At 43.8% G+C, this 17,994-nt stretch overlaps 1 protein-coding gene across 1 annotated transcript in view; it reads left to right on the forward strand.

The window, feature by feature from the left end:
• The first annotated feature begins 249 nt into the window (after nt 1–249).
• Nucleotides 250–17,994, forward strand: part of LOC126157495 (sialin-like) — a 64,315-nt gene continuing 46,570 nt past the window's right edge. The window contains exon 1 of the mRNA XM_049916378.1: nt 250–292. Within this exon, the coding sequence (XP_049772335.1) occupies nt 250–292 (43 nt within the window). The remainder of the gene's footprint in view (nt 293–17,994) is intronic.

Below are 17,994 nucleotides of genomic sequence, written 5' to 3' on the forward strand. Positions count from 1 at the left end.
CCTCCCGTGCACGTCAAAATGACTGTAATTGCTACTGAAAAACCCCGTTCAAGTGTCTTTGAGAGATAAAAAGATAAGAAAACACTGCATTCTATTTATCGGTTACTTTATCCCTGTGATATCTTGTTAATTGATTTGCTTGAGAAATCTACCTAACCGTCGTAGCGAGAGCCTTCAGTGCAACGGCTGGTAGGAAAATAGACGGACGTTGTCTTACCCCTTGCAGCCGCTGCACCATAGCACGTGAAAATGACCGTCGACACTGGAACTGCAGCTCGCCCTGGTCGCAAAGGTGAGGAACATGGCGTGGATAGTATTCTAGCAACAGTTATAAGCACTCTCGTTCAGAAAATTACTGTGCTATTCAGCTAAGAGGCTAGATATGGTTGTCGAACTCTACTATTGTGCTTTCGAAGTTCCGCCAGTTCCGCTATATTTCGTGAGTGCTTTTGTCTACTCTGGATTTCAGAAAATCTGACTGCAAAGAATTACTAGCGACTCAATCAACTTATTTCTCTATTCACGCTTGAAAACAGCAAGTTCATAATCAAACTGAGACGAGAGGCTAATTTGCATAAAGTTCCATTGCGTTACCAAGACATTCCACATGACATTACTTGAAAACACTGCACTGCCACAACCATGGATCTCACACTTTACAGGCATTAAATAGATATGATATGTAATATAAACATTTTCCGTGGCCCAATTCGCGCACAGGGTGAGTCGCGTAAGACGTAGTACCCATTTTATTTCGATATCGAAAGAAGGTTTTCGGTATATGATGTTAGGGTGGAGAGGCTGGAGATGTTGCGTTGTTAATACTCCTAACTCTTGTGTCAACCGAGATATGAAAGCAGTATGTTTGCTATAGACTGATGTATTTTTGAGGGTATTCTAAAGCACTTGAAAATAAGAGTACAATGTTATAACGCTTGTTGATGTTGGCGTTGAAACTTTTTGCAAAAGTATTTCTGAAATGTGCTAAAATTGAAAGTCAAGAGGTCCGGAATCAGTTATTCGGGTGTAAATACAGTCAAATGCGGTCTAATGTCAGGCTCCATTGTTATATTACGCATCAAGAAGATAGGGCTACACTGCTATTTCCTCGTGTACGACATTGATACAGGATCGTCTACGATTGTTATAAATGAAACTACTATATGTTAACTTCATGCGTAACAGATGTGGATTAGGAAGACTATTCCAGATATGTGTACGTCTTCGTGTTTAAGTGAATTTTTTTTTTTCAAAGAGTCGAAACTTTTGATCAACAACTAAGTACCAGAGCTCCTCTTCGCGGTGTTTACACTGCAGTAGCCGATGACTGCCGTCTTGGCTTTCATTTCTAGCACGTTAGTAGGATACTTTGGCACGGAGTTTCAACAACAAAATTAAAAATATACTCGTTTTTTCGTGTGAGTTCGAATTCGTTAAAAAGTCCACCGGCACGTTTACATAAAGAAAATTCTTTTTGGTTGGTTTGTGGGATTGAAGGGACCAGATCGCTAGGGCCATCGGTCCGTAGAAAAACCTGCTTCAATATCTCGATTGGTACAAGGCGTAGGAGGATTAGCAACATTATGTGACCCTCTGCGTACTATCATTTGCTGAAAACCTCGTTTCGATAACTTGAACTTTTCATGAAACAAAAGGGATGTTATGTTTTACGCGGCTCACGCTGTATACAACTTACTAAACTCATTTTTAAATAGTCTGCTTATAACATAGCTAGCAAAGTCCTGACCATACGATTCTTTCCTTTTATATGACGACCTCGTATCCGCTTAGCTATGAAATACTTTTACTTTCGGTACCTTAAAAAAGCTATCAACATTCGGATACGATAGTGAGACGTGTTAAGTGAGAAAGTTGTAGAGTCCCAATAATGTAAGATTTATCATAAAACCTCTACACAGACAACATTACAAGTGCGCGCAGAGTGTTTGAATGTCCTGTGTCCAATTAGAAAGCCTATTTTTCCTCCCCCCCATGAACCATGGACCTTGCCGTTGGTGGGGAGGCTTGCGTGCCTCAGCGATACAGATGGCCGTACCGTAGGTGCAACCACAACGGAGGGGTATCTGTTGAGAGGCCAGACAAACATGTGGTTCCTGAAGAGGGGCAGCAGCCTTTTCAGTAGTTGCAGGGGCAACAGTCTGGATGATTGACTGATCTGGCCTTGTAACATTAACCAAAATGGCCTTGCTGTGCTGGTACTGTGAACGGCTGAAAGCAAGGGGAAACTACAGCCGTAATTTTTCCCGAGGACATGCAGCTCTACTGTATGATTAAATGATGATGGCGTCCTCTTGGGTAAAATATTCCGGAGGTAAAATAGTCCCCTATTCGGATCTCCGGGCGGGGACTACTCAAGAGGACGTCGTTATCAGGAGAAAGAAAACTGGCGTTCTACGGATCGGAGCGTGGAATGTCAGATCACTTAATCGGGCAGGTAGGTTAGAAAATTTAAAAAGGGAGATGGATAGGTTAAAGTTAGATATAGTGGGAATTAGTGAAGTTCGGTGGCAGGAGGAACAAGACTTTTGGTCAGGAGATTACAGGGTTATAAATACAAAATCAAATAGGGGTAATGCAGGAGTAGGTTTTATAATGAATAAAAAAATAGGAGTGCGGGTTAGCTACTACAAACAGCATAGTGAACGCATTATTGTGGCCAAGATAGACACAAAGCCCATGCCTACTACAGTAGTACAAGTTTATATGCCAACTAGCTCTGCAGATGATGAAGAAATAGATGAAATGTATGACGAGATAAAAGAAATTATTCAGGTAGTGAAGGGAGACGAAAATTTAATAGTGATGGGTGACTGGAATTCGTCAGTAGGAAAAGGGAGAGAAGGAAACATAGTAGGTGAATATGGATTGGGGGGAAGGAATGAAAGAGGAAGCCGCCTTGTAGAATTTTGCACAGAGCGTTACTTAATCATAGCTAACACTTGGTTCAAGAATCATGAAAGGAGGCTGTATACATGGAAGAAGCCTGGAGATACTGACAGGTTTCAGATAGATTATATAATGGTAAGACAGAGATTTAGGAACCAGGTTTTAAATTGTAAGACATTTCCTGGGGCAGATGTAGATTCTGACCACAATCTATTGGTTATGAACTGCAGACTTAAACTGAAGAAACTGCAAAAAGGTGGGAATTTAAGGAGATGGGACCTGGATAAACTGAAAGAACCAGAGGTTGTAGAGTGTTTCAGGGAGAGCATTAGGGAACAATTGACAGGAATGGGGGAAAAAATACAGTAGAAGAAGAATGGGTAGCTCTGAGGGATGAAGTGGTGAAGGCAGCAGACGATCAAGTAGGTAAAAAGACGCGGGCTAATAGAAATCCTTGGGTAACAGAAGAAATATTGAATTTAATTGATGAAAGGAGAAAATATAAAAATGCAGTAAATGAGGCAGGCAAAAAGGAATACAAACGTCTCAAAAATGAAATCGACAGAAAGTGCAAAATGGCTAAGCAGGGATGGCTAGAGGACAAATGTAAGGATGTAGAGGCTTGTCTCACTAGGGGTAAGATAGATACTGCCTACAGGAAAATTAAAGAGACCTTTGGAGAGAAGAGAACCACTTGTATGAATATCAAGAGCTCAGATGGCAACCCAGTTCTAAGCAAAGAAGGGAAAGCAGAAAGGTGGAAGGAGTATATAGAGGGTTTATACAAGGGCGATGTACTTGAGGACAATATTATGGAAATGGAAGAGGATGTAGATGAAGATGAAATTGGAGATAAGATACTGCGTGAAGAGTTTGACAGAGCACTGAAAGACCTGAGTCAAAACAAGGCCCCGGGAGTAGACAACATTCCATTAGAACTACTGATGGCCTCAGGAGAGCCAATCATGACAAAACTCTACCATCTGGTGAGCACGATGTATGAGACAGGCGAAATACCCTCAGACTTTAAGAAGAATATAATAATTCCAATCCCAAAGAAAGCAGGTGTTGACAGATGTGAAAATTACCGAACTATCAGTTTAATAAGTCACAGCTGCAAAATACTAACGCGAATTCTTTACAGACGAATGGAAAAACTGGTAGAAGCCTACCTCGGGGAAGATCAGTTTGGATTCCGTAGAAATGTTGGAACACGTGAGGCAATACTGACCTTACGACTTATCTTGGAAGAAAGATTAAAGAAAGGCAAACCTACGTTTCTAGCATTTGTAGACTTAGAGAAAGCTTTTGACAATGTTGACTGGAATACTCTCTTTCAAATTCTGAAGGTGGCAGGGGTAAAATACAGGGAGCGAAAGGCTATTTACAATTTGTACAGAAACCAGATGGCAGTTATAAGAGTCGAGGGGCATGAAAGGGAAGCAGTGGTTGGGAAAGGAGTGAGACAGGGTTGTAGCCTCTCCCCGATGTTATTCAATCTGTATATTGAGCAAGCAGTAAAGGAAACAAAAGAAAAATTCGGAGTAGGTATTAAAATTCATGGAGAAGAAGTAAAAACTTTGAGGTTCGCCGATGACATTGTAATTCTGTCAGAGACAGCAAAGGGCTTGGAAGAGCAGTTGAACGGAATAGACAGTGTCTTGAAAGGAGGATATAAGATGAACATCAACAAAAGCAAAACGAGGATAATGGAATGTAGTCAAATTAAGTCGGGTGATGCTGAGGGAATTAGATTAGGAAATGAGACACTTAAAGTAGTAAAGGAGTTTTGCTATTTAGGGAGTAAAATAACAGATGATGGTCGAAGTAGAGAGGATATAAAATGTAGACTGGCAATGGCAAGGAAAGCGTTTCTGAAGAAGAGAAATTTGTTAACATCGAATATAGATTTAGGTGTCAGGAAGTCGTTTCTGAAAGTACTTGTATGGAGTGTAGCCATGTATGGAAGTGAGACATGGACGATAACTAGTTTGGACAAGAAGAGAATAGAAGCTTTCGAAATGTGGTGCTACAGAAGAATGCTGAAGATAAGGTGGGTAGATCACGTAACTAATGAGGAGGTATTGAATAGGATTGGGGAGAAGAGAAGTTTGTGGCACAACTTGACTAGAAGAAGGGATCGGTTGGTAGGACATGTTCTGAGGCATCGAGGGATCACAAATTTAGCATTGGAGGGCAGCGTGGAGGGTAAAAATCGTAGAGGGAGACCAAGAGATCAATACACTAAGCAGATTCAGAAGGATGTAGGTTGCAGTAGGTACTGGGAGATGAAGAAGCTTGCACAGGATAGAGTAGCATGGAGAGCTGCATCAAACCAGTCTCAGGACTGAAGACCACAACAACATTTTATGGTTGCTTGGATCTCTCTCAGTTCTCGTTTTGCAACATCGGCAAAAGAAACTTATCGTTTAACGAATGAATTTTATCCATAGTGGATACTGTTCCTTTATAGGGTGTAGAAAAATTTCCGGTACCAGTCACAATAAAAGGTTATCTATTTGACACACGACCGGTTTCGGGCTTGCGCCCATCCTCAGGTGTTTATACATTCACGTACATGTTTATATTGGTGGAGATCACTGCCTTGCCACTTACAATTGTCACACTTGTATCTGTTTAGTCACTAGCAAATAATTTTTTGTATTTATACAGTGATCTCCAGCAATATAAACATGTACGTGAATGTATAAACACCTGATGACGGGCGCAAGCCCGAAACCAGTCGTGTGACAAATAGATAACCTTTTATTGTGACTGGTAGCGGAAATTTTTCCACACCCGATATCGTTTAACGCCTCACCTTCCACGAAAATAGATTATTATTCAGCCATCTGCTGACACAGGGCCCCAGAGACGTTTAACATTTTCGCCTTTCACGTACGGCGCCTCAGCGAAGCTTACTCCAGTTGCTCACGTAGCCGTTAAAAATTCGTATCACTCGCAAAGACATGGTCCATTCACATTAATGTAACCACCGACAACGTTCGACGTCAACATGCAATAACCACTCACAGACGCAGGATGGCAGCACTGCTAATGTGGGATAAGCAAAGTACGTCGTAGAGCAGAAACAGAGCGATTTATCTGACGCCCGAAATGTGATGATCATTGGCTTTCAGGCCAAGGGTGGAAGCATTTCCGAAATAGTAAAGTTTGTAAACTGTTCGCATGCCGCCATGATTAAAGCATAACGTGCATGTCAAAATGACGCCGATGGTGAGACAACTGTGCCCCGCCGGCCACTGTGGCCGAGCGGTTCTAGGCGCTTCAGTCTGGAATCAGGCGACTGCTACGGTCAAAGGCTCGAATCCTGCCTCTGGCATGGGTGTGTGTGATGTCCTTAGGTTAGTTAGGTTTAAGTAGTTCTATGTTCTAGGGGACTGATGACCACAGATATTAAGTCCCATAGTGCTCATAGCCATTTGAACTGTGCACCACGGGCCATAAGACGACAGGGGCGAACGACGGCTGTAGACATGTGTACAAGCGAATAGAGGTTCAACTGTCGAGCAACTAATCTCCCAGATGAACCAAGGAGCTACCAACGACCGTTCAGTGAACGTTGGGCTTTCGCAGCAGGCGCCTGGTTCATGGACCCAAACTAACTGCTGTTCATCGGCAACAAAAGCTGGAATTTGCACGTCAGTGTCACAACAGGACGTCCACTGAGTGGAAGCAGGCGGACTTTTCAGATGATACGCGTTTCATAATTCATCGGACAGATGGCCGGTGTGGTGTGTGCGGCCCTGGACCAACCATCGGAAAGGTCCTGGCGGGAAGAGGGAGCGTTAAGGTCTGGGGAATGTTTTCGTTGCCTTTCCCTGGGTTATCTCGTCATTCTGGGATGTACAATTGATAAATACAAATCCCTGGGGACATGTGCACCTCTACATGCAGTTTATTTTTCCTCGGCACCATGGCATCTACCAGCAGAAGAATGCTAAGTGTCACACAGCTCGTAGTGTACGCGTGTGGTTCGAAGAGCCCCAAAAAGTGATTGCCGTACTCCTCTGGCCACCAAATTCCCAGGATTTAAACCCAATCGAGAATCTGTGGGACGATCTCGATGGGACTGTTCGTGGTTCAAATGGTTCAAATGGCTCTAAGCACTATGGGACTTAACATCTGAGGTCATCAGTCCCCTAGAACTTAGAACTACTTAAACCTAACTAACCTAAGGACAGCACACACATCCATACCCGAGGTAGGATTACAACCTGCGACCGTAGCAGTAGCTCGGTTCCGGACTGAAGCGCCTAGAACCGCTCGGCCACAGTGGCCGGCGACTGTTCGTGCTATGGATTCTCAACTGAGAAACCAAACGCAGCTGGCCACGACAGTGGAGTCGGCATGGCTCCACATCCCTGTCGATATCTTCCAGAACCCCATTAACTCTCGCCCTGCACATCTCGCGCAGCAAAAGTGGTAATTCAGGCTTCTTACAGGTGGTCACATTAATGTGTCGGTGCCGTGTATAACTGTGGTTTCAACGTAAATGGCACTTATTCCTAACTCAGTTTACTTTTGCTGCATACATATGCGATAGTAGCAGTTAGTTCATTAGAGAAACAGTCACGTCTACAAAAGTGTTTCTCACTGGTACACGATGCATCTGCTGTGAACACAGGGGAGACCAGGGCGGAACGGCCCGACTAACGTTTGAAGCAAATATTTGAGATCTCAACGATGAAAAAATATTTTAGAAAAATTAGGAACCGTTTATACGAACATATTTGTAATATAATTTGCAAATGAAGATAGCATAAAAGAATATATTTCGTTTGTTATATCAATAAACTTAGAATGTATCATTAACTCCGATCCGCCCCGCATGCAGGGTGGAATGGACCCTGGTTTTCTATTTATTTTCTTCGATGAGATGTCTTACAAATAATCTTGTCTTCATCGCCCTCACTATCTGTGCCAGCACACAAGTTACGTGAGCACTGCGTGATCTTATGACACGCAATCCAAACCTCAGCTGAAGTGTAATATAATTCCTTGCAATGTATACATGGTACATCTTTGTAGTCTTCGAATTTCCATTTTCTCTAGAGTCAGTTTCTTTTTCTTTTGTCTTATACTTCTTCGATGGAAAGCCTTTTTCTTGTCCTTTCACTTTCTTTTTCTAGAGCTAGCAGCCAGATCTTTGCTCTATTGTTTTTAGCTTCTTCAGCTTCCGAAGATTTTTTGGCCGCTTCTTGTAGACCACTCATATAGGGAGATTATGCGAGAACAGCGGTCTTACCTCTCTTTCGTGTCATTCGTTTCTGCCTTGGTGTAACTCTGGCTATTGGCGTAACATTTTCCGGGCTAAAAGTAGGGAAACTTGACGCTGTGGAGTTGTTGATGGATGAATGTTTTTCGCGGACCAGTTTTGTATCTCCGTTTTACGTACATAATGACGTACCGGCTGCCAACGAGTCCGTCAAATAAAAAGTGACCTGGGCGGAACGGACTATACCAGTAGACCGTTCCACCCCAAAGCGTATCTATTGAGAAAATAGACAGTGACCACCATAAACAATTTTTCTCCAACTGCAGTGTACATGAACATAGCTAAACACATCCTGATTTAGATGGACCCAACATTGATTGTGAAGAAAAAACTATGAGAGATTTGCTTAGTTGGAAACGGTCCAGTAAGTTATGAGAGATCAGGTAATTCACTCAATTTTATAGGCAGACTATGTAACTGGCGCGCGACGAAAGTAGCAACCTTACTAAGCCACAATAGACATAAGACACTTGTCAATTTCAGCACACTATAACACATATAGACGAAATGAGACTAAAGACTAACGAGGCCCTTATATCCTGGTAGTCCGTTCCGCCCTGGTCTCCCCTACAATACGTACATATATGCTTAATTGAAAGATATTTTATATCAAGGCTTTTTTGTATCCGTAATTTCGAAACTTTCCGTGATTTAATTAACATCACGCATACTATTTTGATAAGATATTCTATAGCTGTTTTGTTATTTGCTAACGACGTTGGTGCTAATAGAACTGGTTGTCGTAAATGATGTAAATGTTTCAGCATACTATCGTTCATGACATTAATCTTTAGCCTGCCGTTGGGTTGTTAATTTATCTGCATTGGTCATCAAAATTTCGACACTAGGAATGAAGCGAATAACAGTATTCTCCTTATTGTGTGTATGCAGTAGTGCAGAAAGGATACATGACTAAATTACTAGACGATTTGGAAGTATACATGGTGTTGTATATTTGTACACAACGGTAAGGAGAGGTGGGCTACAGAGAGGTACCGCAACTGCAATTGTAGGAAAGCTGGACAGGAGTATAAATGATTAGTGAACAAGGTAACATAACAGTCGGAAGATTTACATAACTTGTATTTCTTCAAGCGTATGAAGTCTCATTACAAATAAGCAGCAAGAAATAAGTCCAGCTATTACATTAGCAATAAGGATGAGGCTCTCAGAACTAAAGCACGAGCGATGGCGTCGGAGCCACGAATAGGCGGCTTCTGCGTAGCGTCTCAGAGCGAGGAGTCTCCAGGTGCGAGTGGGGTGTGGGGCTGCCACCAGCGCCCTCTATTGTGGCGGCAGAGGACGCTTATAGTCCAGAGGTGCTGGAGGCGTGGCTCAGCATGCATGTTCCATTGGGCCTGCCAGACCCCGAACGATCGCTGTTGGCGTCTGACGGAAACCTGCAGTTCCGTTGACGCCTGTGGGGTGGTATCGATAGATGATATCACACGTGTTGCGAATTTTAGCGCACAGAGCTGCGACCTCTGGCACAAACAACGTCTCTGACCCGGCTAGGCACCAAAGCAAACTGAGCTTGGATGGCATAGATGGGTTTGTCATTCTGTTGTGCTTCACTTCTGTGCCAGAGCTCGTCACAGATCCTAGCGAGTGGTGGCATTCTAATCTCTCAGCAACCCATGGCTAAACAGATGTTTTCGGTGGGTGACAGACCTGGGGACAGTATTGGCTAGGGTAAAAATCGTACACCCTGTGTACTGAAGTAGGCCGTGACAGCACGGGTAGCATGCGGTCTTGCGTTGTCGTGTTGAAAGACCTTGAATATACAGCACAGTATCCAGCTTTAACGCTTCAAAAGTGTAGTGGCTATTCTCCAAATTACACACTATGTAAACCAGTGATGATTGTCTTGTATACAAAGTGACACCCCGTACCATCACGCCAGGGGCCAGACCCATATGACGACGAAGTAAAATCTGGCAACGTTCATTCTCTTCAAACCCTCGACATATGGATCCGTCCATCGTGAAGCTGTACGGAGAACCTGTACTCGCCTGAAGACAGTACGACAGGCCTGTCATGTGTCCAGTATTGTCGTTGAGCGCGTTACTGTCGCTGCAGCCGTCTTTACTGTCCTGCCAAGGGAAACTGCAAACTGCAGCAGTGGTTGCAGACAGTCTGTGGTGATCTAAACGTCGTCACATGGTCCACGTGGACACTAGTCTCGCTGTAAACAAGTCAGTTTCCTGACTGAAGGTATGAGTGAAGAGCAAGAGGCAGATTCCATATTCCTAGATTTCCGAAAAACGTTTGACACGGTACCCCACTGCAGGCTGTTAACGAAGGTACGAGCACACGGAATAGGTTCCTATATATCATTTCATTCTCTGTATACGGGGTCAGCAGTAATCTGTGGCTGTTTGCTGATGGTGTCGTGGCGTACCGGAAGGTGTCGTCCTTCCATTACTGCAGGAGGACACAAGATGATTTAAACAAAATTTCTAGCTGGTGTGATCGAAAACAACGTTAGTAGTGCCCTGCTTGGCACAGTCAGATCCATTTAATATCTGGGCGTAACGCTGGACAGCAATATGAAGTTGAACGAACATGTGAGGATTGTAGTGGGGAAGGTGAATGGTCGATTTCAGTTTACTAGGACAGTTTTGGGAAAGTGTATCTGTAAAGAAGACCGCATATAGAACATTAGTCGACCCATTCTTGAGTACTGCTCGAGCGTTTGGGATTCGCACCAGGTCGGGTTAAAGGGAGACATCGAAGCAATTCAGAGGTGGGCCACTAAATTTGTTACCGAGAGGTTCGAACAACACGCAAGTGTTATGGAGATGCTTCAGAAGATTCAAAAGGGAATCCCTGATGGCGACGTTCCCTTTGTGGAATGCTATGGAGAAAATTTAGAGAATCGGCTTTTGAAGCTGACTGCACAATATTCCAACAGCTGCCAATGTACATTTCGCATGAGGACCACGAAGAAAAAAAAAAAAAAAAAAAGAAGAAGAAGAAGAGAGAAATTAGGGCTTGTGCAGAGGCATATAGATAGTCGTTTTCCCTCCCTCTAATTGGGAGAGGAACAGGAAGGGAAACATGGTACCCTCTGCCACGCACCATGTGGTGGCTTATGGAGTATGTATGTAGATAAATATGCAGATGTTGTGCGATCCTGCATGGCCGAGCGAACATTGAGTCTGTCCTCTTGGGCTCTAGCGGCGTGAGGCCGTTGAGACCCTGTATGACCCTCTTGACCCCATCGCTCCTATATTCGCATGACAGCTGCGAAATCTCGACCAACGCGAACAGCAATATCGTGGAACGATAAACCAGAGTCTTGATAGGTCGCGATCCTGCCGGTGTCAAATTCCAGGTATATGTTTCTCCTTGAGCTTCTCACAAACAACCAACATTCAAATGCGATTTCTAAATACCAGATATTTTCAGTGGGTAACAAATATGGAAAGAAGCTGGTCGGGGCAACGGTTCTTAAACGGAATGTAACGGGTGTAAGTGCAGATATTTTTATTAGTGGCTGAGTGCAGTGTAGTGTACAACGTTACAGCTGTATTAACGTCATTTACAGACTTGTCATTACCGCTATTACAAGACGTATGTTCTTAGGTTGGTTAGTACATCCAGGTACATGTGAACGTGTGGACGCAAAATAGTTGATCTATACTGGTGCAGGTACGACCTTGCAGAAAGCATTGTGTGACGTGTTTGTGGGATGACTACTCGATGCAGAGAAAAAGATTACCAACACACTGACGTGTGTACATATTAAGGTACACATACAAAAAGATCTGCACTTCGATCCGTTACACCCTTTATACGGACTACAGACGACATTACTCTTGCAGTTGCGCTGAAATGCATACCACTTGCATATCGAAGCATGTCGTACAGTTCATGCCAGTTTAAAGTTTGTTATATTTCAGCCTCATTGTGTTATAGTTTTCAATGCCAGATGTATACTACAGCCAATCAAACAGTTGTCTTTAAAGTTTATTCGTGTCAAAATCCCACCGAGTCACTCAGATTATGTATCTACCTTTTGTATCGGCCCTTCAAGTAAATATATCACAAATATCGACGAAACATCAATCATTATTTGACTGATGAACTTTTACCCGAGATATAATCTTGTGTTCCTATCAGTCACTTCAAACTAAATGTTATGTATGAGGAATACCTTGATAACTAAAGTGCAACTCTCTCTAGATTTTCCAATGTAATTCCTTCCCAAAATGAAACGAAAGCAGCGAGCAATGCCTCATAAGTGCATAACAACACTACAGAAGCTTCCGTTTTGTAGTAAAAGTAGGGTGAATTCTGAATTTTGTATGCACAAGAACACATTTCGAATAGGTTACAAGTTTCTCGTTCAGTTTGTCTCACAGCAGTTTAGTGAACTAGAAGCCCTTTTATAGTAATAATAAGTACAGAAACGCGTAACATTTTATTTATTCGTAATAATAATCACAAAATAAAAATAACTAAAAGAACAGGAGTGCCTTAAACTTCCTATACATACAATTCTGTAAAGCTTCTAGATGCCAAATAAAGATTTTTTTTTTTTTGATAATTTAATCCAAGACATAAAAAACTGGTTGGATTAAATAAATACGTAGAAGAAATGATTAAATGAGAGGAAGTTGTAGATAAAAATTTGTTGACCCGTAGAAGTTCTTGTATGTCAGCCCAGAATCTGTGCTTCCCTAACTGTCGTTTCTAAATCACAACGTCTGTGTTTCTTATCTTGTAAACAAATTCACTTCATCTGCAGCTTTCTGTTTAATGGAAATCATTGCAGGCTATATGATCTGGGGAGGAAATCATAGTAAAAATGTGAAATAAACTTTTAACTATCGGAAATGCTAGTTGAAACGTTAATTTTACTGCGAAGCAAACCAGATCTGATGTTTTAAAATTTTCGTAGACACGGAAGTAAAGGAGGCCAACGTTCCTGAAGAGTTGTTTCAACAGGGGCAACCTTTGTGGAATTTATTCCTAACGAGAACGATTGTTAGTAGTAACCATGCAGTCTATATTTAATCACACAATGACACGCTTTATGGCTTTGGCCACATTCAGTATCGTGAAAAGCCTGTTTCTCCATTACTTCAACAAGGAGAAGTGCTTTCATATTGGACAACTGTCTCAATAATTTCATTATGATAATGTAACGACACAAACATTCAGTTATCAAAACGAATCGTTCTGTGTTCTCTCAGAACGCTTGACATATACCTCTGGTTAACGGCCTAGTGCTCGAAACCGGCCGTGGTTTTTAAAATAGAAAGAAAAGTTCAGCTGGCGCTGGTATTTCGCCCAAAGTGACCCTACAGTTCTGGAAACTGCATCAAGATGCTCCATATACCGTAGAAAAAACTAGATACCCTAAATGTCTTGTATTGATATCAACTAGGGAGGACAAAGCCGTGAATCAAGTACAATATAGAAACTAAGAACGACGCCAAGCCGCCAGCTGGAAACGCTGCAGAGAAAGAACATACTACTGCATGTAGCGCGAGCCCAAATGTTTTATTCCCATTTTACACGAATTACTTCCTGATCACAGCCGACTGACTACTCTTGGTAGTGCACGTCACATGGGTACCGAATGACAGTTCTGTAACGGCTGGTTGTTTACATTGCTGAGCCCGGGTCTTGTGGATCCACTAGCTGGCGAATAGAAGGCCCTGTTGAATTGGGATCACTGGCAGCCAACCCATCAGCAATTTGTAGGAGTCGTATCTGTACATACTGCTGGGCCGTTTAATTAGTTTGTAGTGTCTACAATTGCGCTTTACTAAAAATACGCTACTTTTGGTACACTACATGAATGACGTAGTAAACGGTGGGCTTACCGGTAGTATTGGTGGAAATGGTAGTGAAGAAACATAAATAAATCTGTAAGAGAGAAAATGGGAACAGAGATTTCTCTTTGGTTTTTTTTTCACATAATTCGAACCACGTATCATTTACTGTTAGTCTATTGTGTATAAGTCGCGCAGGATACGGTGATCAGTTTTCATCCAAAGCGCTGGGAGAGTTCTTCCGTTTGTTCAGAATGAGAACGGTTGCCACCTTTCGGACGCTCGTCGATGACGGAATCGACACACATACCCTGCAGTCTTTCTCAAACGATTTTACAGAAACTACTTGGTAAAAAATTTTCGTTTTTTCATGATTGTAGCTTTATATGTCAGGTTCATTATGATGTGCCCATCATTTCGTTAATGGTCATAGTTTTTGTGATATTTCCGTGGAAATTAGACACTGTGGGAAATTCGGAAAAGTTTGCAATGAAAAATAGGGGTCGCTGTGATTCTGCGTTTGATGCACATTATATAATATGTTGCTACGTATGAAATTTAGTTGAAATATTTAATTTTTCTATAGACTTGGGTGGAGGTCTCTATCTGTCACCAATCTTGAGAAAATTGAAATGACATAGGGCATTCATTTGCTATCTTACCGCGCCTGTGACGGAGCCAGAGCGAAATATCCACCTCACTCATATTTCATAAACGGTTTGAGATATCTAAATGAGAGTTTGGTAAATGATAGCACACAAAGAGAAGAGTATTTTGCTCTATGGTTATTATGCAAAAGTTCATTATCTACTGTGTTATTCCGCTAATTACAGTCTTTTCCGATGTAAGAGTGTAAATTTTGAGGGCAATCAATAGCTGATAAAACGAGAACGCTATGAGTTTTGGAACAGCATAAGTGAAGTGATTCCACGTTTCGATTATGTACTTTTTCATAAGATACTGACCTTAATTTTCCTCAATTCCTCGCTTAATAGGCTTAATAAACCACTGTTTCAGAATTCTCTCGCAATTGCGTCTGCACAATATGTTAGTGACGTGAGACTGCGTAAACTCCTTTGGCAAAACAAGCAAATGTTAACATGGAAACAAGAGAAATGTGTAGGTTTCATTCAAAATTCCCCACTCGTGACACTTCTCTGAAAGTCACAAATGATTAACAAACCAGGCGAAAATAAATCGCTGCCTATTCGGCGGATTTCTTTTTAGATACTAGCCAAAGAAGAGGTGACAGATCTTTTTCAATGGTCACCATGCAGGTGTGGGAGTGAAGGGGCCCTGCTTAATATTTAAAAAATACTTGAGTGTTGGCTTCAGTGTAGAACGGCACTTCCCCACCACAGCGACTGCCCGGATCTCCCGAGGCGTGCTCTGCCGTCTGCGCATCTCCAGCCACACTATTTTGCATGCACTATGTTTTATATCAATACAGAATATATACACTCCTGGAAATGGAAAAAAGAACACATTGACACCGGTGTGTCAGACCCACCATACTTGCTCCGGACACTGCGAGAGGGCTGTACAAGCAATGATCACACGCACGGCACAGCGGACACACCAGGAACCGCGGTGTTGGCCGTCGAATGGCGCTAGCTGCGCAGCATTTGTGCACCGCCGCCGTCAGTGTCAGCCAGTTTGCCGTGGCATACGGAGCTCCATCGCAGTCTTTAACACTGGTAGCATGCCGCGACAGCGTGGACGTGAACCGTATGTGCAGTTGACGGACTTTGAGCGAGGGCGTATAGTGGGCATGCGGGAGGCCGGGTGGACGTACCGCCGAATTGCTCAACACGTGGGGCGTGAGGTCTCCACAGTACATCGATGTTGTCGCCAGTGGTCGGCGGAAGGTGCACGTGCCCGTCGACCTGGGACCGGACCGCAGCGACGCACGGATGCACGCCGAGACCGTAGGATCCTACGCAGTGCCGTAGGGGACCGCACCGCCACTTCCCAGCAAATTAGGGACACTGTTGCTCCTGGGGTATCGGCGAGGACCATTCGCAACCGTCTCCATGAAGCTGGGCCACGGTCCCGCACACCGTTAGGCCGTCTTCCGCTCACGCCCCAACATCGTGCAGCCCGCCTCCAGTGGTGTCGCGACAGGCGTGAATGGAGGGACGAATGGAGACGTGTCGTCTTCAGCGATGAGAGTCGCTTCTGCCTTGGTGCCAATGATGGTCGTATGCGTGTTTGGCGCCGTGCAGGTGAGCGCCACAATCAGGACTGCATACGACCGAGGCACACAGGGCCAACACCCGGCATCATGGTGTGGGGAGCGATCTCCTACACTGGCCGTACACCACTGGTGATCGTCGAGGGGACACTGAATAGTGCACGGTACATCCAAACCGTCATCGAACCCATCGTTCTACCATTCCTAGACCGGCATGGGAACTTGCTGTTCCAACAGGACAATGCACGTCCGCATGTATCCCGTGCCACCCTACTTGCTCTAGAAGGTGTAAGTCAACTACCCTGGCCAGCAAGATCTCCGGATCTGTCCCCCATTGAGCATGTTTGGGACTGGATGAAGCGTCGTCTCACGCGGTCTGCACGTCCAGCACGAACGCTGGTCCAACTGAGGCGCCAGGTGGAAATGGCATGGCAAGCCGTTCCACAGGACTACATCGTATTCGTTTTGGCAACTAAATAACAACACCGCCCACAAACAACGCAAATATACACACCCGCTGAAACCACACTCCAACACTGCGCATGAACGCTCCCTGAAACAGCGTCCAAGTACAGGGCTATTACAAATGATTGAAGCGATTTCATAAATTCACTGTAGCTCCATTCATTGACATATGGTCACGACACACTACAGATACGTAGAAAAACTCATAAAGTTTTGTTTGGCTGAAGCCGCACTTCAGGTTTCTGCCGCCAGAGCGCTCGAGAGCGCAGTGAGACAAAATGGCGACAGGAGCCGAGAAAGCGTATGTCGTGCTTGAAATGCACTCACATCAGTCAGTCATAACAGTGCAACGACACTTCAGGACGAAGTTCAACAAAGATCCACCAACTACTAACTCCATTCGGTGATGGTATGCGCAGTTTAAAGCTTCTGGATGCCTCTGTAAGGGGAAATCAACGGGTCGGCCTGCAGTGAGCGAAGAAACGGTTGAACGCGTGCGGGCAAGTTTCACGCGTAGCCCGCGGAAGTCGACGAATAAAGCAAGCAGGGAGCTAAACGTACTACAGCCGACGGTTTGGAAAATCTTACGGAAAAGGCTAAAGCAGAAGCCGTACCGTTTACAATTGCTACAAGCCCTGACACCCGATGACAAAGTCAAACGCTTTGAATTTTCGGCGCGGTTGCAACAGCTCATGGAAGAGGATGCGTTCAGTGCGAAACTTGTTTTCAGTGATGAAGCAACATTTTTTATTAATGGTGAAGTGAACAGACACAATGTGCGAATCTGGGCGGTAGAGAATTCTCACGCATTCGTGCAGCAAAATCGCAATTCACCAAAAGTTAACGTGTTTTGTGCAATCTCGCGGTTTAAAGTTTACGGCCCCTTTTTATTCTGCGAAAAAAAAAAAAACGTTACAGGACACGTGTATCTGGACATGCTGGAAAATTGGCTCATACCACAACTGGAGACCGACAGCGCCGACTTCATCTTTCAACAGGATGGTGCTCCACCGCACTTCCATCATCATGTTCGGCATTTCTTAAACAGGAGATTGGAAAGCCGATGGATCGGTCGTGGTGGAGATCATGATCAGCAATTCATGTCATGGCCTCCACGCTCTCCCGACTTAACCCCATGCGATTTGTTTCTGTGGGGTTATGTGAAAGATTCAGTGTTTAAACCTCATCTACCAAGAAACGTGCCAGAACTGCGAGCTCGCATCAACGATGCTTTCGAACTCATTGATGGGGACATGCTGCGCCGAGTGTGGGAGGAACTTGATTATCGGCTCGATGTCTGCCGAATCACTAAAGGGGCACATATCGAACATTTGTGAATGCCT

This window comes from Schistocerca cancellata, chromosome 2 (assembly GCF_023864275.1).
Source record: "Schistocerca cancellata isolate TAMUIC-IGC-003103 chromosome 2, iqSchCanc2.1, whole genome shotgun sequence".
NCBI classification, from domain to species: Eukaryota; Metazoa; Arthropoda; class Insecta; order Orthoptera; family Acrididae; genus Schistocerca; species Schistocerca cancellata.